This window comes from Athene noctua, chromosome 2 (genome assembly GCF_965140245.1).
Source record: "Athene noctua chromosome 2, bAthNoc1.hap1.1, whole genome shotgun sequence".
In the NCBI taxonomy this organism is placed as follows: domain Eukaryota; kingdom Metazoa; phylum Chordata; class Aves; order Strigiformes; family Strigidae; genus Athene; species Athene noctua.
The window spans coordinates 6,704,040-6,722,200 of record NC_134038.1 but is presented as its reverse complement, the minus strand read 5'-3'; the positions used below and the strand labels follow the sequence as shown (position 1 = coordinate 6,722,200).

Below are 18,161 nucleotides of genomic sequence, written 5' to 3'. Positions count from 1 at the left end.
TGAAGTCCAGGGTACTGAGCTTGCTGTGTTCCCTTGCTTTCCTAAAGATCTTGAACTCCACCATTTCATGGTCACTGTACCCAAGGTTGCCCATGAACCTCAAAATGCCACCAGCCCCTCCTTATTGGTGAGAACAAGGTCCAGCACAGCACCTCTCCTCACTGGCTTCTCTATCACTTGGAGAAGGAAGCTGTCATCAACACATCCCAGGAACCTCATGAATTGCTCATGCCCTGATTTGTTGTCCCTCCAACAGATATTGAGGTGGTAAAAGTCTCCCATGAAGACCAGGACTTGTGAACATGAGGCTGCTCCTATCTGTCTATAGAGGGCCTCATCTGCTTGGTCTTCCTTCATCAGGTGGCCTGTAGCAGAACCCCCTATAACATCACCTGTCCCTTTTCTCCCTTTAATTCTGACCCATAAGCTTTTAGTCAGCTCCTCATTCATCCCTGGCAGAGCTCCATGCACTCCAACTGGTCACTGACATAGAGGGTGACACCCCCTATTCGTCTCCTGTGCCTGTCCTTCCTAAAGAGCCTGCCTTCCATTCCAAACCTGCAGTCATAGGTGTCGTCCCAAATGACGGCTATTAAACCAAAACAGAGCATATTTCCTTCATGCAAGTTCACAGCATCCTTACCACATAGTCCATCACAGTAAAAACAAGTAACAAAAAACCTGTACACAGATGGAAACAGCTCTACCCAATCTCTCCCAATATTGAAACAATTCCTTGGTTTTCTTGCAGGAAATGGTGCTCAAGATTTGAAACACCCCTATGCAAAGCAAAGGCTTGAAAGAGAGTATCTAGTGTTCTGTGTACTTCAATCCTCATAGATGAAATAAAATATTATTACAGTAGACATACAGTTGTCCATGAAGTACATCCTTTTGACCCATCTGGGTGTTCTGGTCTCCTCAAAAAGTGTTCCTTTGTCTTATCTTTTCCTCACTGAAAATACACGTGGGGTCCAATACGCAAGCAGAGTAATAACTCACACTTGGTCAGATTTCGCCACAGCCACTGGGTTGTTATGAAAACTATTAGGAAGAGTGGTGCAAAAGAATAGGGGCAAAAGTTTAAGTAGACTGGTGTTGTACATGTTCTTCTAACTTACAGGTATGTGAAAAAAAACAACATGGCCACCAGAACCAGAGCTTTAGTCAAACATGAATATTCATCTTCCCTCTGAAATGGTGGGATTCAGCTACATTCCATTAAGAGATTATAGATTTATGACCCTAAAATGAACATGTTTTTATTATAGTTCAATGCAGTTATCATTTAGCACAGAGGCTCAAAACCAGTCCAGAAGCATTTAAAGCAGCTATTTTACTTAAATCTGAACAGATGCTTAAAATAATTTGGTACATTACAACACTGTATTACAAAAACAAGTCAGTTACTCTGACTTTATAGAGAAAGTAATGTACATTGATCTTCCTTGACAGCAATGAAAGCCCAATGACATCCTTCCCTGCCCTGGAGATTGCAAGAAAAGTAACTGCATTTGGCAGAAAATAACCTGTTTTGTAGTTTAACTCTTTTCTACAAACTACTACTCTGTTATATCAGCTGTAAATTAATGGAAACATCAACTCACCCTCTCTGGAAGAGGTCCACATTATGGAATTTATGTAGCTCCACAGAAAACTCGACCGTTCCCTGGACCTCAGACATGATTTTTTCAGGTCATCACCTAAACAACACATATATACAGGCATTATAAACATTTGAAGTATTTTGCTTAACAAATCCACAAACGCTTTACTACATTTTATTTGGCATCTCGGGGTTCATGCAAAGCTTGAAATCGACTTGAAATCAGCTGGAATCTTTCCAATAATATCGCTGGGCTCCACCTTCAGGAAGACTCACTAAAAGCCAGATCAAAGCAGTAATTAAGAGAGGTAAAAAGTCTAATTAAGCCTGAGGACAGAATTATAATATTATGGAAAGTATAAGAAGTTAAAAGTAAATAACATATTATGTTCAAGAATCTCAAAGCAAATCTTAATTAACTCTCCTGATATTCTTGTATGGGAAACTTGATTTTTGTCTTCCTGTTTTACCAAATGGCAGATCAGCACAGATCATTTGTGTAAAACATAGGGCAAAAAGACAAAAACCCTACATAGGTGAGAGCAGAAATTCAGAACTGTCTTGCTTTTGATCCCTTCTATGACTTAACTAAAGTCCCAGAAGAGAAGCTTCTGAGGGAATATGAATAATTTAAAGATTAACGAATGGAAGAGATTCTTCTAAGGAAAATGCTGACAATCAAAGCACGTAATAGGAAACAACAGCCAGACCAAGATTTTGAAGCATTACAGCCATTTACTGAAAATATCTCATATATTCATTGAATCAGAATAATCCAGGTTAGAAGGGACCCCAGGAGGTCATACCTTACTCAAGAAATATTTGCAAAAGTAAGTTTCCAAAGCAGCCATATTTAATACACCAGTGTAACCCTTAACATTTCACTAATTGTAGCAGAGGCAAGCCAAGGGCTTTTACAGCTTTTGGACAGATTTTGAATTTTCTATTTACCTTTTCCTCCTTTTCGCCCTGCAAGTCTACTTCTGGCAATCTGCAAGCTGCCTGAAAATTGTCTATAGCATCATTGAGAAGATGGACATCAGGTTTGTTTAATTAATATGTTCATAAACATAATTTTGGTAGCTCCTTGACAGCAGTCAAATACAATCTCTGAGGAAGACCCATGTCTGCGTTATTAATAATTCCCCTGAGACATATGGGGGTTTAAGGGGATCTCTAGCTCAGACTGCAAAGTGAAGAATTTCTCCATATATGCTAACCAGTAATTTCCATGGCACTCAAAGATTTGACCATTTCCTTCAATGAAGCAGGAATGAAGAGGAGTTTGATACATGAAGTCTTCAGATAAGCATTAGGCTGTAGCTTTCTGATAAGTCTTAGCGCTCACTCCTGATGAGTAATTTTCCAGCTGACTGGCTTATTACACTGATTATTTTAAACTGTTTTCTTTCTGGCTATGCTCTCAAAGCACTACCATTTTTCAAAAAGACCTCGTTCTAGAGTTAAAAATGTTGTTTTTTCATTCACTCTCCTCAAAAACTAACTTTGCAGATGTCAACTTCAGAATGACAAGAATGAGATAGAAGATGTACACAATATATGCAATATGTGTTTATAACTGTGAGAAAGAAAAGGGCAATTGCTAAGCTACTCATCTGATATACATCCAAGGTAAGAAACTTTACATTATCTCATGTCAGCCTACGATTTAGGAGCAGTAAAGGTAAACTCAAATGTTATTACTTGACAAAGCAATATTATTTTTTTTTCTTTCCCCACCAATTCGACAGGAATGAGATTAATCTTTTCTCCTTTTTCCTTTCTGCACAGCCTAAGGAGTTGTATACTGTTTATAAGGCATGTATAACACATGCCACCTGGTTATAGTGTGTGAAAGTCTTATCTGCTTGTACAGTATCAAAGCAAAGCAGACTGTGTGGGAAGCCAAGAGGAAACCACATAATACCACAAAGCAATACTCTGACAAGGTATTTGGAGACAGTGCTAATTGGAATAATTACCTCTGGATAAATCTACATGTTGTGCTGAGGCACATTTCCCTAGACCAAAAACTCAGGATCAAAGGAGACTCCATGCTTTTGAAAACACTACTTTAAAGAGGAGAGGTGTGAATGGATGGCCATCCAGTTCAGACCAGCACCAATATTGTCAAAGATAGAAAGCATGACATAAAGCTAAGGTTAGCTTGGGTAAATGAAAAATTGAATACATGGAAATGCAGACACAGGTCTTAAGTGTATCTAGATTTTATTTTGAATGCTTTATACCTTTACAAAACAAATATAGAATAATTGTCCTGGGGGAAAAAAATAAAAAATTAAAAAAAAAAAAAAAACCAAAACCCTGGTTCTGTTTCTGTAACTTTATCTCCCTCACTGATCATCAGAATGGAAGAATAAATGGCTATTATACCAAGCTGAACTTCCATCCACCCCACCAGCACTCCAGAGGATCAGAGCACGCAAATCTGTGTCAGATAACTATAGGGACTGAGCCCCCAGCAGCAGGGGCTGGTAGTTCAGGGAAAACCTGACAAGTGCTAAAAGGGGCCTCTGGTGCACCTTATCATCATGGCACCTAGCAAAGTTCAAAGAAAACCTGCTCAGAGACCTAAGCATCACACTTCAGTGTAAGAAGCTGTGAAATTTGACAAAACAGCTGCAGGGCACGCCTGGATCAAGTGCTTAAACGTATGCAGTAAGTTTTCACTGCTGTACCAGATGCCTGCTAAAAGGAACCTGATCATAGCCCTTCAAAATCCAGGACTTGTGAAGGACCTCTGACCGCCCGTTACTGATCACTCTGTGGGACAACCTTGGGTTATAAATAGAGGAATAGCCAGTAAATATAATACTGAAATGAAGGATGCCATTACATCAGCGCCGTAAACACAATAGCAAATACTGCCAGTACTAAAGTACTGTTAATTTATCTAATAAGCAGTTTAAAGAAAAACACGGAGGTGATTCTTGAGAAGGCTTTACTACATTGGGTTTTTTTCTGAAATGTCTGGTTTTAAGTCAAACTCTTTGCAATTTCCAGAAGAGAACTGAAGATAACACTACTGAATTATCAGTATCAAACTACTATAGCAACATGTGAATTGTTTTGGTCATATGCTTCTGTAAAAGCAGTCCCCATGATCATTCTCATCACTTCAAAACACTGGATTGCTTCGTAAGGTTCTGCCATTGTCACTGGTTGTGCTATGCTATCCTACATGGGCTGATTTTACAAGTCAGGTCACCCCTTTGATAGTTTGTTGTTCCAACTAGAGTTGGTGTCCTAGCAAGAGAGTCTATTACAATTGTCATTTTACTTGTAGCAAGGAGACACTAACCGAAAATCAGAATCCTTTATACAAATAAAGCCCTAGGAAAATCTATATGTTTAAAGATTGGAGACTGTCTCACTTGCATTGTTAAAGAAAGACTTTATTTTACTCCCCACATCTTCATTGTTGTTGGTGGAGATACCTTCTGGATTGGAGATTGTTTAACACGTGATACTGCTCAAACTGCAATAGCTTTATTCATCTTTATCCTCCATTGCTCTCCATAAGCTTTTTGACTCAGTATTTGTGCTAATGACATTTTTGAGATAGAGTCAACTGATCAAGCCATCTGACAGCAGGTGATTAGTCGGTTATGTACCACACACACACAACTGCTAAACACCCTGAAGCTAAAAATGAGTCTGACAATTCCCTGCTAGACAGCAATCAGCATCAACCCAACTAAAGGGAGTAGAGGAAGGTGAGATGGGGACAGAGCAGAGTGTAAATGAGGACAGGACACTGCATACTCTGACAGTCCATGAACTTTCTAGCATTTGTGTAATTACCCAAGTGAAAAATAAAACAATTTTTTAGTGCTTTCACCATTCTTGTCCATCTCCATCACAAAAGCAAGAAAAACCCAAACAAACAAAAATCTACAACCAAAAAACCCACCAAGGACAAAAGAACAAAACAGAATGTGATAAAGGGCAATGACTCATAAACCTAGAAACATTCATTTAGCAGAATAAAGCTGCCTTTCAGGAAACACAGCACATACTATCTCCAGTATAGCATCACTGTCCTTATTGCTTTTAAAGCATCTTTTATTTTATTTTTAATTTCTTCAAAAGATGGTGTTTGTTACAAGGCTGCGTATTTTTGTTTCTTTATTTATTTAAGAGTTCCTTGATCAGGTGCATAGAAAAAATTCACAGTGAGATAATCTTATTCTCCTCTCCACAAATGCCTTCACCCACTGTAAAATTCTAAGGAACAGAGGAACACAGTAGAAGGAGGACGATAAACACACACAAATATGCTCTGTTACAAAAGAATTAGGAGAAGCAGCACACTCATTAGACAAAGTCTTTTTTGTTGTTGTTTTTCTTTATTAATTAAATTTCTCCAATGCTAACCTTCATGCAGCTGAACTGGATCTCAGTTATTAAGGCACTGATTGCATCTCAGTAGACTTTTCTGAGCGTAATTAATTGCTTGAGTCAAAACAGTCACAAATGTCAGTAAGTCCTTTCACTACACCATTGTCATTAACCACTCTCTACTTCACAGAACTTGTATTTTTTTTCTGCCAGCTCATCAGTAAAATGGGAGAGGTGAGGTCTTCAACACAAAAATTATTTCAGAAGTTAGCACTTCATTTTGTTAAAATAAATCAAGCCAGTAATTCTCTTCTAAGATTTTGAGTGACAGCAATATATCTCCTTTATAGTTTTAAAAGGAGACAATCTAAATACAACACTAAAGACACAAAGAAATGGCAAGGCTTGTTTAGCAAAACTAATAAGTAAGTAGTTACAATATTTTTCATTTTAATCTGTCTTGATACAAATCACTGACGTAACAGTGTCTAAAACATGGCTCTCCATCAGTAATATATTTTTATATACCCTATTCTAGGGTAGAGATGACATTGAATTTTATCCAGAATACCTCTTCTTCTCCTAAAACAGTTTAGTTTGTTTTCCCAGCACTGCTGAGGCTAAAGAATTACAGGAACATAAACTTTTTACTTGAATTACCATAAAACTTCCTTTTTCCTGAGACATATGTGTCAACCCTGGGGAAACCACCAAAGATTATGGTTTTACATCGGCAAAGTGATTCAAGGATCTGTTTATGTCCCTTTGACTCGTTGAATTAGACCTTTCATCTTATTATAACAGAGTCAACAAGCTGCAGCATTTATACTGAGTCATGGAAAGCCAATGAGGTATGTGATCGCTCAAGACTCGCCTTTTGCCACAGCTTTAACAGTAACAAAAAAGCTCTGCCCAGTATCCCGTTTTTCACATTCAGGTGCAAGAACTTCAACAGATTGATAAATCAAAACATCTACATTCAGTGGAAAACAGAAATCATCTCACTCAATATACAGCCCCACTCAACAGTATGTAATGAAGTTGAAAACAAGGAATATATGCAATAAAAACGACATAATGCACATAAAAAAATACAGTCAGACTCAATGATCTTAAAAGTCTTTTCCTACCTAAATTATTGTGATTCTATGATTTAGAACTCAGCCAGAAGGCTTGTTAGTTTGTTTCCTAAATGTACTTACAAAATCCACAACTTCTGGGTCACTCCTTGTTTGTGACTTTTCTGTTTGTATTAATATGTATTACCAATTAAGACTTCAGTCTTAAGTTTTCTTCAGAAATTATGTTACTCGTAGCCATGAGAAACTTTCTAATGCTCTAGCCATGGAAGTGTCAACAATTGCTTTCCAAGATCTCAGATCATTGCAACCACCTAACATTACCTGTTATACTTTACAGAATGAGATAGTATCACAGCACAAGATAGCAATAATCCCTTGCAGCTAGTTTGGTAAGGTCTTTCGTGTTCTAATCTCTTGTAATCCTTTGTATCTTTTTCTTCAGTATGCAAACAAAAGTAAAGATTTACAATACAGGTAAAAACAAATTCAAGACACATAGTCTTAATCAATCACATCTATTAAACATGGGGTTTTTTCCACTGCATAAGCATTTAGACTAATACTAAAGACAAATTTGTTTTTTACAAAAAGCTAACTCAGTTTGGATGCAAGCCCTGAAAATAATCTTCCAATATTAAAAGAAAAAATAAATTACTGTCTAATATTCTTGGGAAAATCAATATCCACAGTTTTGTCAGATGCGTTAGACATATGTTCATAAAGAGTGCAACACTATGAATCACATTTCACAAGGTTCGTTGATTGCTACCACCAAAATGTTATGAGTTAGAGACACAGAAGACAAATAATAAATGATCCTTTAAAAAATTACTCATAACCCAAAGAGTATTCAAAGTGGTGAAAATACAAAAGGAGCTGGTTTATTTTATGTAATTGGTTTTGCACTTAAAGAATCCACTGTGCTTTGTCTTTTGCCAGCACAATTGGAACTTACAAAGTACCAGCGACACTTAGTTCAGTAGGGGTAGATACCCATTCAGCCTCCAGCAACAAAATTAGTGTTATGATTAAAACCACTTGCAGGAAGATCAACAGCTTCAAATATATGGTCCACATAGTCATGGGTGAAAACAGGGAGAACCTAATAGATCCAAAGAAAGGCACTTTGGAAAACAAGTCAACAACTTCAGTTTCTCTCACGTTCTGTTTGCGGGACCAATCCACACTGTAGAATTTATGTTACCAAATCCAAGAAGGCTGAGAAGCAATGGTCTAGATTATACCCTTCATAAACTGGTCATTTCAAGGGTATTTAGATGGAGGAATAAATCTACGAGAAAATAAACCAAAAATACCACGTTATGCTGGAGGATTTGTAGGGCAGAACTGAGCAAGGGCCAGAATAAATGTCAGGTGCCAGTAGGCTGCTCTTACGAGATATAAAGCCTTTGAGCTATTAGGCAGGATTAAATGTGAACACAGCTGTGCAAATTTAGGTCAGATCACTGGAAAAAAAGAATGAAGAGCAACCTCAATTTGTCCTCTGTTAGCACGTGCCTGTCAGGACACCAGTTATGAGTTCAGCTCAGCACAAATCACTATCTGCTTACACCAGTTAATAATAACCTGCTGTTGTCATTGTGCACAAAATGAAACAGCAGGGAAAAATCAGAAGAGGAGAGAGAGCAAAGCAGAAGGAAAAAGGAGATAATACAAACTTTCACCTGGACTAGCTTCCCACTGCTACATAATCCTCTCTTTTTCACACCTTCCCTACCTCTTCCTTCCACAACTTCCATTTCTTCTTTATGGCCTTCAAAAGAAAAAGAGGTTTTAAAATTTTATGCACAACTGAGAGCTAAAACTCCAGACTCCGAAGACCACCATAATCTTCAATCTTGAGCGTTTTTTGTGTCTTATTCCCACTGTTCACCTGAATCTTTTTTTCTGATATTCCTGTTGTCAGTTTTAGAAACACAAAGTGCATCAAAAAGCAGCAAGTTATTTGAAGCCTATTTAGGACACTCAGACAGAATTATCCATCGTTCTTACATTTGACTGTGCTCCCCTCACCAATAAAAGGAACTATTTTCTTCTCAGCCTGGGCTTTTTTGTTGGTTTCATAGAGGAAATTAGAGCTCTTCAGGACACAGACCACATGTTATTTTTCCTGTACTAATAAAAAAGCCTTGCAATATTATTTTTTTAAAAATGTTCTACTCAAGTTCATACTTGACTGATCTCCAAACTGCATGGGCATAGTCTATACTAAGTCCCTGGAAGTATTTCAGGATGTTTGACCTCATTCAGATCTTTGGCAGCACCTAAAGGTCAGTTCTGTCTGTCTTTTCAATAGGCCACATCTGGACATGACAGCAAGTTGACCAAGATCCTCTTTGGAAAGACTCCAGCATCAGGTGATCCAGGGCTGGAAAGGAGATGTATGAGTTGCATCCTTTTGTAAGAGCCATGTGGCTGCATGATGCATGAATAAAGAATCTATCTGCTTTTGAACACAAGCTGTCATGTCTACAGAGACATCACCAAAGAATCCAAGTAGATAACAGAGGGACTTAAACATCACCATGATGTTGTTAACTAGTGACAGCTAATGAACTAGTGACAGCTCAGACAGTGAAAGTCTAGTGGATTTCATGTTTTTTAGCACAGTTCTGACTGCATTTCCATTTCTGGTCATGAAAAATTTCATGGCACAGTCTAACTGCGCTGTAAACTCAGCCTGTCCTTGTCAGATTTTAAATGCTAATATTGCATTTTGCCTGTTCAGATTTACTACATAGTTACACTTGGACAAGTTACAGTCTCCTTCAGATGTTCTGAGGACATTCTAAGTGAGTACATAGTGTACATTAATCGCCCTGATTATCCTTGTTTGTGAAAAATTTGGCGCACAGACACTTGCCCATGAGATTTGTCTCACTCTCTAGAAATGCCCTCATATGTATGAGGTGTTTAGAGTGACGTTATAGTCAACAGAGATCTAGCAAATACACTCCACAAGATTCATGTGACCGTGACACCTGTACTGACTACCAAGGGAGCTGAAGGTAATTTGCTCAAGCGTAGATATATGAGCCAAGTCCACATCTAATTAGATGAATGTAATTCATAGCAAAATTGCACCTATAAACAGGGGTTTGAATGTGTATGCAGAATCGCACATGAAAAGGGTTAGAGTAGCAGATGTCTCTGTAGGTACTATTGCCTTATGTGTGTTTGAAAGGGATAAAGGAAAAAACCAAGCAAATCCTCAAAACTTAATGATACAACATTTTGCCTTTTTTTTCCCCTAAAACATTTTGTCTTTTATGATACAGATGTAGACATCTGTCTAGAATCAACAGTCAAAGTATCAGTGAGTTGAAAGGTGTTCAGCGCTTAGAAGACAGGAAACGCCAAACATAAGTTTGGCCGTGGAGTCTCCATCTCTCCTTACTTAATGCACGCACATCATGTTACGATCGGACACTGATCTACAAAACCACTTCTGCCTCTTGCAGTGTTCAGGACAGACAAGTTCTGGGAATTAATCTTGACTTTTTAGAAGAGTCTCTTCCCTTTTTCAGATTTCAGAAGACGTGTTATAAGGGAGATAAGGGATCCCAGAAAAAAAAGAGGATTCTTCTGGTTCAGAAGATGTGCATATTTATCAAGTCAGGTTCTCTGATGCTTGTTTGATCCAAGTTTTGAGCAAGCTAAAGGCTCTTAACACAGCCATTTCTACTTAATAATTTTCTCTGAAATTGCTAACGTTGTCAGCAGCTGCATTAAGGTTTAAACATGAAACACCGAAGCTATTGATGCTTGTAAGGAGCTGAATTGTGTGTTTCGGTGCTTAGCCAAAAGAGAACAGCACAGCAAGCAGTGTCATACTCTCACACACTGAGCAAGACAAGAGCTCAGAGCACTGAAAGCTTGACAAACAGTTGTGGGTTCGATTATTATCACCAAAAATACCCACTGGCTGGGACAGTGCAGGGAGAAGATAAGGATGTTGGCAAGAGAACTTGATAGAGAAAGGCAGTCAGAGCAGCATCAGTAGACGGGTCTTGGTACTACTGGAAGAGGGAATATTTGCAATACTGAAATAAATACAGCATAATGTTTTATGGTCAGGAAAAAACAAACAAACAAACAAACAAACCTAATTTTTTTTTATCTATCCTCAGCTGTAAAATATTTAACAAATTTCACACAAATTTCTGTTCCAAGATTTCCAAATTGTTCCAAAATTTGAAACAAATATTTATTCCAAGGGGCATTGACTACTATAGAAAGTAAAGAATGTGTAGACCATTTTGCTTCATGATGGTTCTATGGGCAGATCAGTAACTATTAAACTGGAATGCAGTAATGAAGGAACAGGTGCCATTTTAGTGCAGCATGATTTAAATATAGGCAATAAAATATGCAGAGCCATAATCAGAATGTTGACTTCTTTTAAGTGCCTGAGGCCATGTTGATATAAATAGTTGCACCAGGTTTTGCTGTAGAGCAAGAGCTAATTAAGTGGTTTACAAACAGAGGAAAAGGCTGACTTCTCTGTCATGACATTGCTTGATCTGTGACAAAAAAAAAAAAAAAAAAAAAAAAAGGGCCAAGTGAGCCACTGCTAGACAGGGAGCCAACCAGCAGGGCTTGAGGTACAGCTGCTGAATAAAATGAGGCTAGCAGAGTCTATCAAAACAACCAGAAAAACATTTCTTTTTCAGATTCAAGCCAGTACCTTGGTAAACTTCACCAGAAGGATGACTTTGCACAGCTAGAAAGCTTGCCTCACAGACGGGCTGTAATTTTTCCTGGAGTCCTTGGCTCTTATTCCAGCCTCAGAACAGCTGTCCCTCAAGCTTTGCCTGACAAACCTGTCATACTGCGAACATGCTGCTTGGTCATCTCATGGAGCTAATGACCCTTTATAAATGAGTAAGAGCTTGCAGGATGGATGTTGAGCTCTTGAGGATCATTTGGACAGGGAGCTGGATTTCCATTTGGAGAGCTGGGGGCACTGGCAACCCATTACATGTCACAAATTACCGATTCTCCAAAGCATCTAAGTGTTGGCTTTGGTGTTGTCCTTAATACACTTACTTGAGTTGCAAAGCAAACAGTGCCTGAAGAAGAAGGAGATATGCTAACAAGATAAAGATATCCAACTCAGGGCTATTTCCCTGAAATCCTCTTGGCTTTTGTCCAAATACTTCCAGGCAAACAAACCTGGGCAACACAGACAGGGAGCTTCCTAGAAAGGCAGCATCTTGCTATGCCCCTTGAAGTTCTGCTTTCCTGGCAGTGATTAAGTGTGAGTAGACTTGATGTCCATGGCATGCTGCAGATGTACATACACCAGCAATAAACCGCACATTTCTGATGCAGGTAACAATCTGGTAGTAGCAGCACGGTATGCACAGGAGGAAAACGTCCTTTCTCTGCAGTTGTTTTGCAGCCTGTAATGAACAACATACTGTCACAAATTACGCCAGCACCAGGGCCCAAACAGGCTTGTTTAAGGCAAGCAGGGTACCCATACCCTGAAGTTAAAGAGACCACTATTTAAACATAGCCCTCAGTTTGTAAGCAGATGGCAGCAGGAGATGCTTCTTGGCAAAATCAGAGAGGACTGCGTTGCTAACAGCTCTACACCCAGGAGAGAATTTCCTGCTGAGGCATGGGCAACAACTTTCTTCTTTCAGAGCGGACTTATGAGACCACACTACTTTCTATCTGAGTTTAACTCTACTCATGGCTGTCTCCTCTCAGAGACCAGGGCTCTTATTCTGCCGCCGGAAGCACAGACCACATTCTGAAATCTTATGAACAGTGTCCTCCTTCATGGTCTTCAGTGGGGTTAATAATGAAGTAACAGAAGTAATTTGATTTTGAATCCAAATGGCCATTGAGGCCTTTATGGGAATTGATCATCTTTACAACTAATGGAAAGGCCTGTTACGTACAAACCTCCTCCTTCCGTCACTAACTGAATGCCTTATAAAAAAAGTTTAAAGCTCCTTCAGAATTTTCTTGGTCTAGGTAAGTGTGTAAGCTCTCTCCTAACTTCTCTTTCTCAGACAGGACAATGCACAGGACAATCATGTCAGAAGATGTCAATAGCAAAGCTGGAAGCTGGAAGCCGCAGAGTTTGAACCTCATGATCGCTCCAGTTTTGAGACAGAGAAGAATGACTTAAAAGTCTTTATAATCTCTTCATTACAACATCAATGGTATTGCAAAATATAAAAATTATGGGCAGCAGTTCCAGTAACAGTCACTGGAGAATTAAGGCAATATAGAAAAACACACAGCAAAACCATACTGGTTCCTCTTCACTCAGTATCCCAATTCTAGCAGGTCACGAAAGAAAGCTGGGGAAAGAATGTAGCTGGCAGAAGAAATTTCGTATGGTTATTCATGTGAGAAACCCCATCAGGTACCGAAGTCTGGTGACTTTATGAGGACAAGCCTGTATAGACATCTTCAAAACACTGAGGTGAAGTTCTCCCTCCTAGATCCACTCGACTGTCCTTCCTAATCTTGTTGTCAGACTATTGTTCCTGACAAGCAAAATAAAGAAGGGGTAATTTTTTTGCCTGTTTTTTGGGGTTTTTTGTTGGTTTTTTTTTTTCAGCTTTTGCCAAAACTCTGTGTTCAGAGGGACACTGTATGCCATGTTGCAGAAATACTTAAAAAACCTAATGAACATTTCATTATTTTTCTTGATCACTGCCATATAGCAGTACTAAGTGTGTTTTGGCTACTGGACTATTTAAACTATAGCAGTGATGACTGCTTTTGCTAGATTGCCATGGTTTACAGATAGTTACCTCGGAACTCCATTTATTTATTTTTGTTTTGGTTTAGGTAATGCAGACACACAATTTCAATCCAAAGACTGTAATTTTGTATAATCTCCAACACTTTCCATATAAATATTTATACTCAGGCATAACATGGGAAAAGATTCTAGAAAAACATCACATGAGAATATTGCAAATTTAGAAATTATGGAGGAATTCTTCCAGCTACATGGCTTTCCCAAACTAAAGTCCTGCTTTATCATTGCAGTAAGGACAGAAAGTTTACTACCACTCTTTCCATGTGTTTAGATGATTAAACACGCATCCATTGAAAATACACTGTACGAAGATGCTACCTGTTATCCATTGGTCCAGCTGGATATTGTCAAAAAGTTTCAGAAACAAAAAGATGAAAGGATGTAACTCTGCCTGAAAAAAAAAAAATAAAATGAAAGTGTTTCCTGCTTGACCTTTTCATACTGTGTGAGATAATTTTAGCAAAATGAAGCGACGCTTCCAAAGCCATGTACCCCCTGTGACCAGTTTGAAGCCAGCAAAGGTGTTGTTTTGATTCTTTTGCTCCCATTTCACTAATACAATTCAATTCCAGGAACAAGAATATCTTGATGAAAATATATATCACCACAACACTGCAATTGTACAACACTGCAATTACACAATCACATACCAAGCTCCTGAGCTAAAAAAAACCAAACCAAAATGACTTCAGGTATTCCAGGCCAGGAATTCAGTGAGAATAAAACGCCTAATCAGAAGCAGAGAGGTTATCTACAAGCCGACTACATTTCATCACCCAAGCAGAAACTGGGACAGCATTCTGGATTAATTTCTTCTTATTCAAAGCAGGAATCTTTAGCAAACAAGGATGAGATACAGCCCAAGTTTTTAGTTTTATGCCAACCTGAAAGACAACACTACTCAGATTTCCACTGGCACATTGGAACTTACCAGATCATTTGCTTCTTACTAGTTTGAAATAAAGTATCATCTCAAAAATTATTGACAGTATTTCCTAAGTAACTGAATTCGCTGTAGAAGACTAGCCTCCTAATCCTGAGCCTGATAAATTTTTGAGATCCTTGTATTTACATACCTTACAGGGAACATTCAAGATCTCTTAGGAATGAAGACTCAGCTTAGGAGAAGCACTAACAGCTTCTAGAGCAAGACATGACATGACTGTCAGGCACAGATCAAGCATCTATATTAAAACAAGCAGAGCGTGTTTCCTCAGTCTCCAAACAAGAAAGTGAGCTGTGCGTGAAACTGAAGTCAAGAAAATGTAGTTAATCATAAAGCTATAAGCGAAAATAGGGACATCAACATCTAAATAAAAGTCCCTGTCATGTGAACATCTCTGTTCAGAGCAGACATATTTAGCACAAATATCTGCTCTCTTCCTGAGGGTTTTTCACAGCACAATTCTTAGTAAGATTAATCATTCCTGGTGACCCACAATCAAATGCTTAACCCCCATTGGTTTTGATTTTTGTGTTAGAAATACACTCAGTGTGTAGTACATTAGGAGAACTTACAGTGCACCCAGTGCTATATGCAGCTTAACAAAACATGAACAAAACCCAGCGTATTTATTGGATTTCTTATGACCTCATTTTACCTCTGCTGTAGAGGGTCTAGGCAATTTTAAAATTCTGTATGTTTTTTGTCAGAAGCGTAATTTTATTTCCATAGACTACAATAGAAGTGATGAAGGGCCTGCAGAGCTGAAACTATCTCCATGTCTGCATCTCACTCTGAATTCTAGACACTAGCTTGTTGTGCGAGCAAACTTGTCAGATTTGATCTGAAACTTAACAAGATGTAGTGAATGGAGGGCCTCCAAGGTCTTTTTATTGCCTTCTTAGAAACAATGGCATTTTTGCCTCTCGTTTTGACCCCTGTGAATTTTTATACCTAAATAAGGTATTTTGGGAAAAGGGCAACTTTGCACATCTTGCAGATGCAAATGCGTAACCAGAATATCAAACCAATACTGTTTTCACCCATGATACTGTATAAGAAATTATTAAAGCTCTATTTTCAATAGCAAGCGGACACCTAGGGAAAAATTCTTATGCCTAAATATAGATGGCTGGTACCATTTTATACCCCCTGAGGTACAAAATAAGACATTTATTCACAACTGGCAGTTTACCCATGATGTAAACAAGTGCTCTTTCTTTTTGAAGCAGCAGCTAAATGCCAGATGAGGCATCCTAAAGCCTCTCAAACAGCATTGCACATTTATGGTGAGGCAACTGAATTTTTCCTCTAAAGTCTACAAACAAATAAAGCCTAGAAAGTGATTGAACTTAGCCTGGAACAGTCACCCAGCTGAACTAATTCAGCCTCTAGTGATTGTCTCTCTTTTGGCTGTAATGAAAGCTTAAACGTTTGGATCTCTACATATGATGTGTGCATTAACAACTAAATGTAGGTGTCTCAATGTGGGAATGCTTCCCATTCTCAAACTGAAATTCACCTCACCTCTTTTAGGTATATACATTGTCTATCTCTACATATGGGTTGCTTGTCTAGCAAAGAGAAATAGTAGGCACCTTTAGAAAGAGATTCCTCTGACCCATTTTCCTACATCCATTTTACACTGAAATGAGTCATATCTTTTCTCTCCACAGGTTAGTAGGGGAGTCTCAGTGATTATTTCTGATGTAGACTTTTTAAGGACCCATGAGAAATCACCCTTCTGGAAAAGTGGGTGTTGATCAAGAACCAGATACTTGCCTCTCAAAAATACCACTAGACATCCACACATCTTTAGACACCTAAGATGCATTTTGAACTCTAAATTTTAAATTTCACTGCTCTCCAAAACACAACTCAAACCAATCCCCTTAAAGGAAACAGAATTTTCAGTTATATACTTCTCAAACAAAAAACTACTGCTAGGCACTGAAGTGTAACTTTGACCTACAGACTGTATAACTCAAATAAAAAAATAAATTATAAGATTTAAGAATGAATCCAAAACTTTGATGTAGAGACTTCATGTTTGAACATCAGAATAATCACTCTCAGTAATTTTCAATGGAATTTTGTTCGTTTATCTTCTTTATATTTTCATAATTTCTAATGGCTTTGTGGAAAGGAAAAGTAAGATTAAACAATTTAAAAAAAAATCCTAGATGCATCAGGAATTATACCATGAAACTAAGTCCTGACCATTCACAGGTAGAAGTTCCATTGTCCTTCACTTATCTTCCAATAAAGGGAATTACATTTTCTGGTTAATAAATTTTCCACTGACATATTGTCTGTTTCCAACCAGTTTCCAGTTTTGATGCTATAAAATAGCTGCTTTCTTTAGCTCACAGAAAGAAATTAAATATATGCATGCTGGAGAGCACTTCAGTTCTCCTCTGGTTTAAAGAAATGTGAATTGTTGTTAGAACAAAGTAGCAAAGCAACAAACCACTTCTTCCCCAGGAGTGAGGGACTGTCATTCTGAGCAAGAAAATATAAAGGCTTATTTTCTCCAACTCGCGTTATCATCATCAACATCGGTTTTCAGTACTTCATAAGATTCCTCTCTTAAAAAAAAAAAAAAAAAGAAAAAAAAAAAAAGAAAAAAGCTTAAAATCTGAAAACAAGTGTGCTGTGAAGGGGAAAAGTCTCAACAAGTCTTTGTAGTTTTAATCAAAATCTTAAACTTGTATTGAATAAACATTCATCTTGTATTTCTGATTTCATCCTCCTATTAGCAGCCAGACATCCATGAAATGTAATTCTCACGCAGCGCTGAAAATTAGGAAAACAGATAGAACACACAACTATGGCAGGCACATGATTTCATCAGGCCATAAATAGCAAGTTGTGAAATGTTCTGTTCTTCTTCATTTGAATAAATATGACTATGAAGCAGATGAAGACAGGCAACCCAAGCTATTTACAACTTCTGTCATAGGAAAAGACAGTCGTGTTTCCATCACGTCCTGATAGCAGAGACACAAGATGGCAGGGCATTTCTGGAGTGTGTGTTTCATGCTTTACAGCAGCTGAGCAACACACAGGCTACTAGGTAATAAAATCAAATATGGCCAGGATAGACATGTCACCTGGTCTAGGCTCTCACCCTGATCCTGCGAAGGAGAGTCAGTGTTGGTTGAGTTGGACCTGTTTGCAGGACCTAACTCTCGCAGGATGAACATGTTTCAGGCTGCTCCAGCACTTTTTACTTTGTGTTTATATGCAGAAACACGCCATCTGTGTGTCTTCTGAGATAAAATCTTGGCAGCAAAGACAACATCACACACTGAGTAATAGCCCAGTGATTCCTGGAATATACTGATTGCAATAAGA

At 38.2% G+C, this 18,161-nt stretch overlaps 1 protein-coding gene across 1 annotated transcript in view; it reads right to left on the bottom strand.

Annotated features, from left to right (window-relative positions):
* Window positions 1-18,161, bottom strand: part of FAM135B (family with sequence similarity 135 member B) — a 212,955-nt gene that overhangs the window by 147,853 nt on the left and 46,941 nt on the right. Inside the window, exon 2 of the mRNA XM_074898392.1 lies at window positions 1,608-1,703. Within this exon, the coding sequence (XP_074754493.1) occupies window positions 1,608-1,684 (77 nt within the window). The 5' untranslated portion in view covers window positions 1,685-1,703. The remainder of the gene's footprint in view (window positions 1-1,607; window positions 1,704-18,161) is intronic.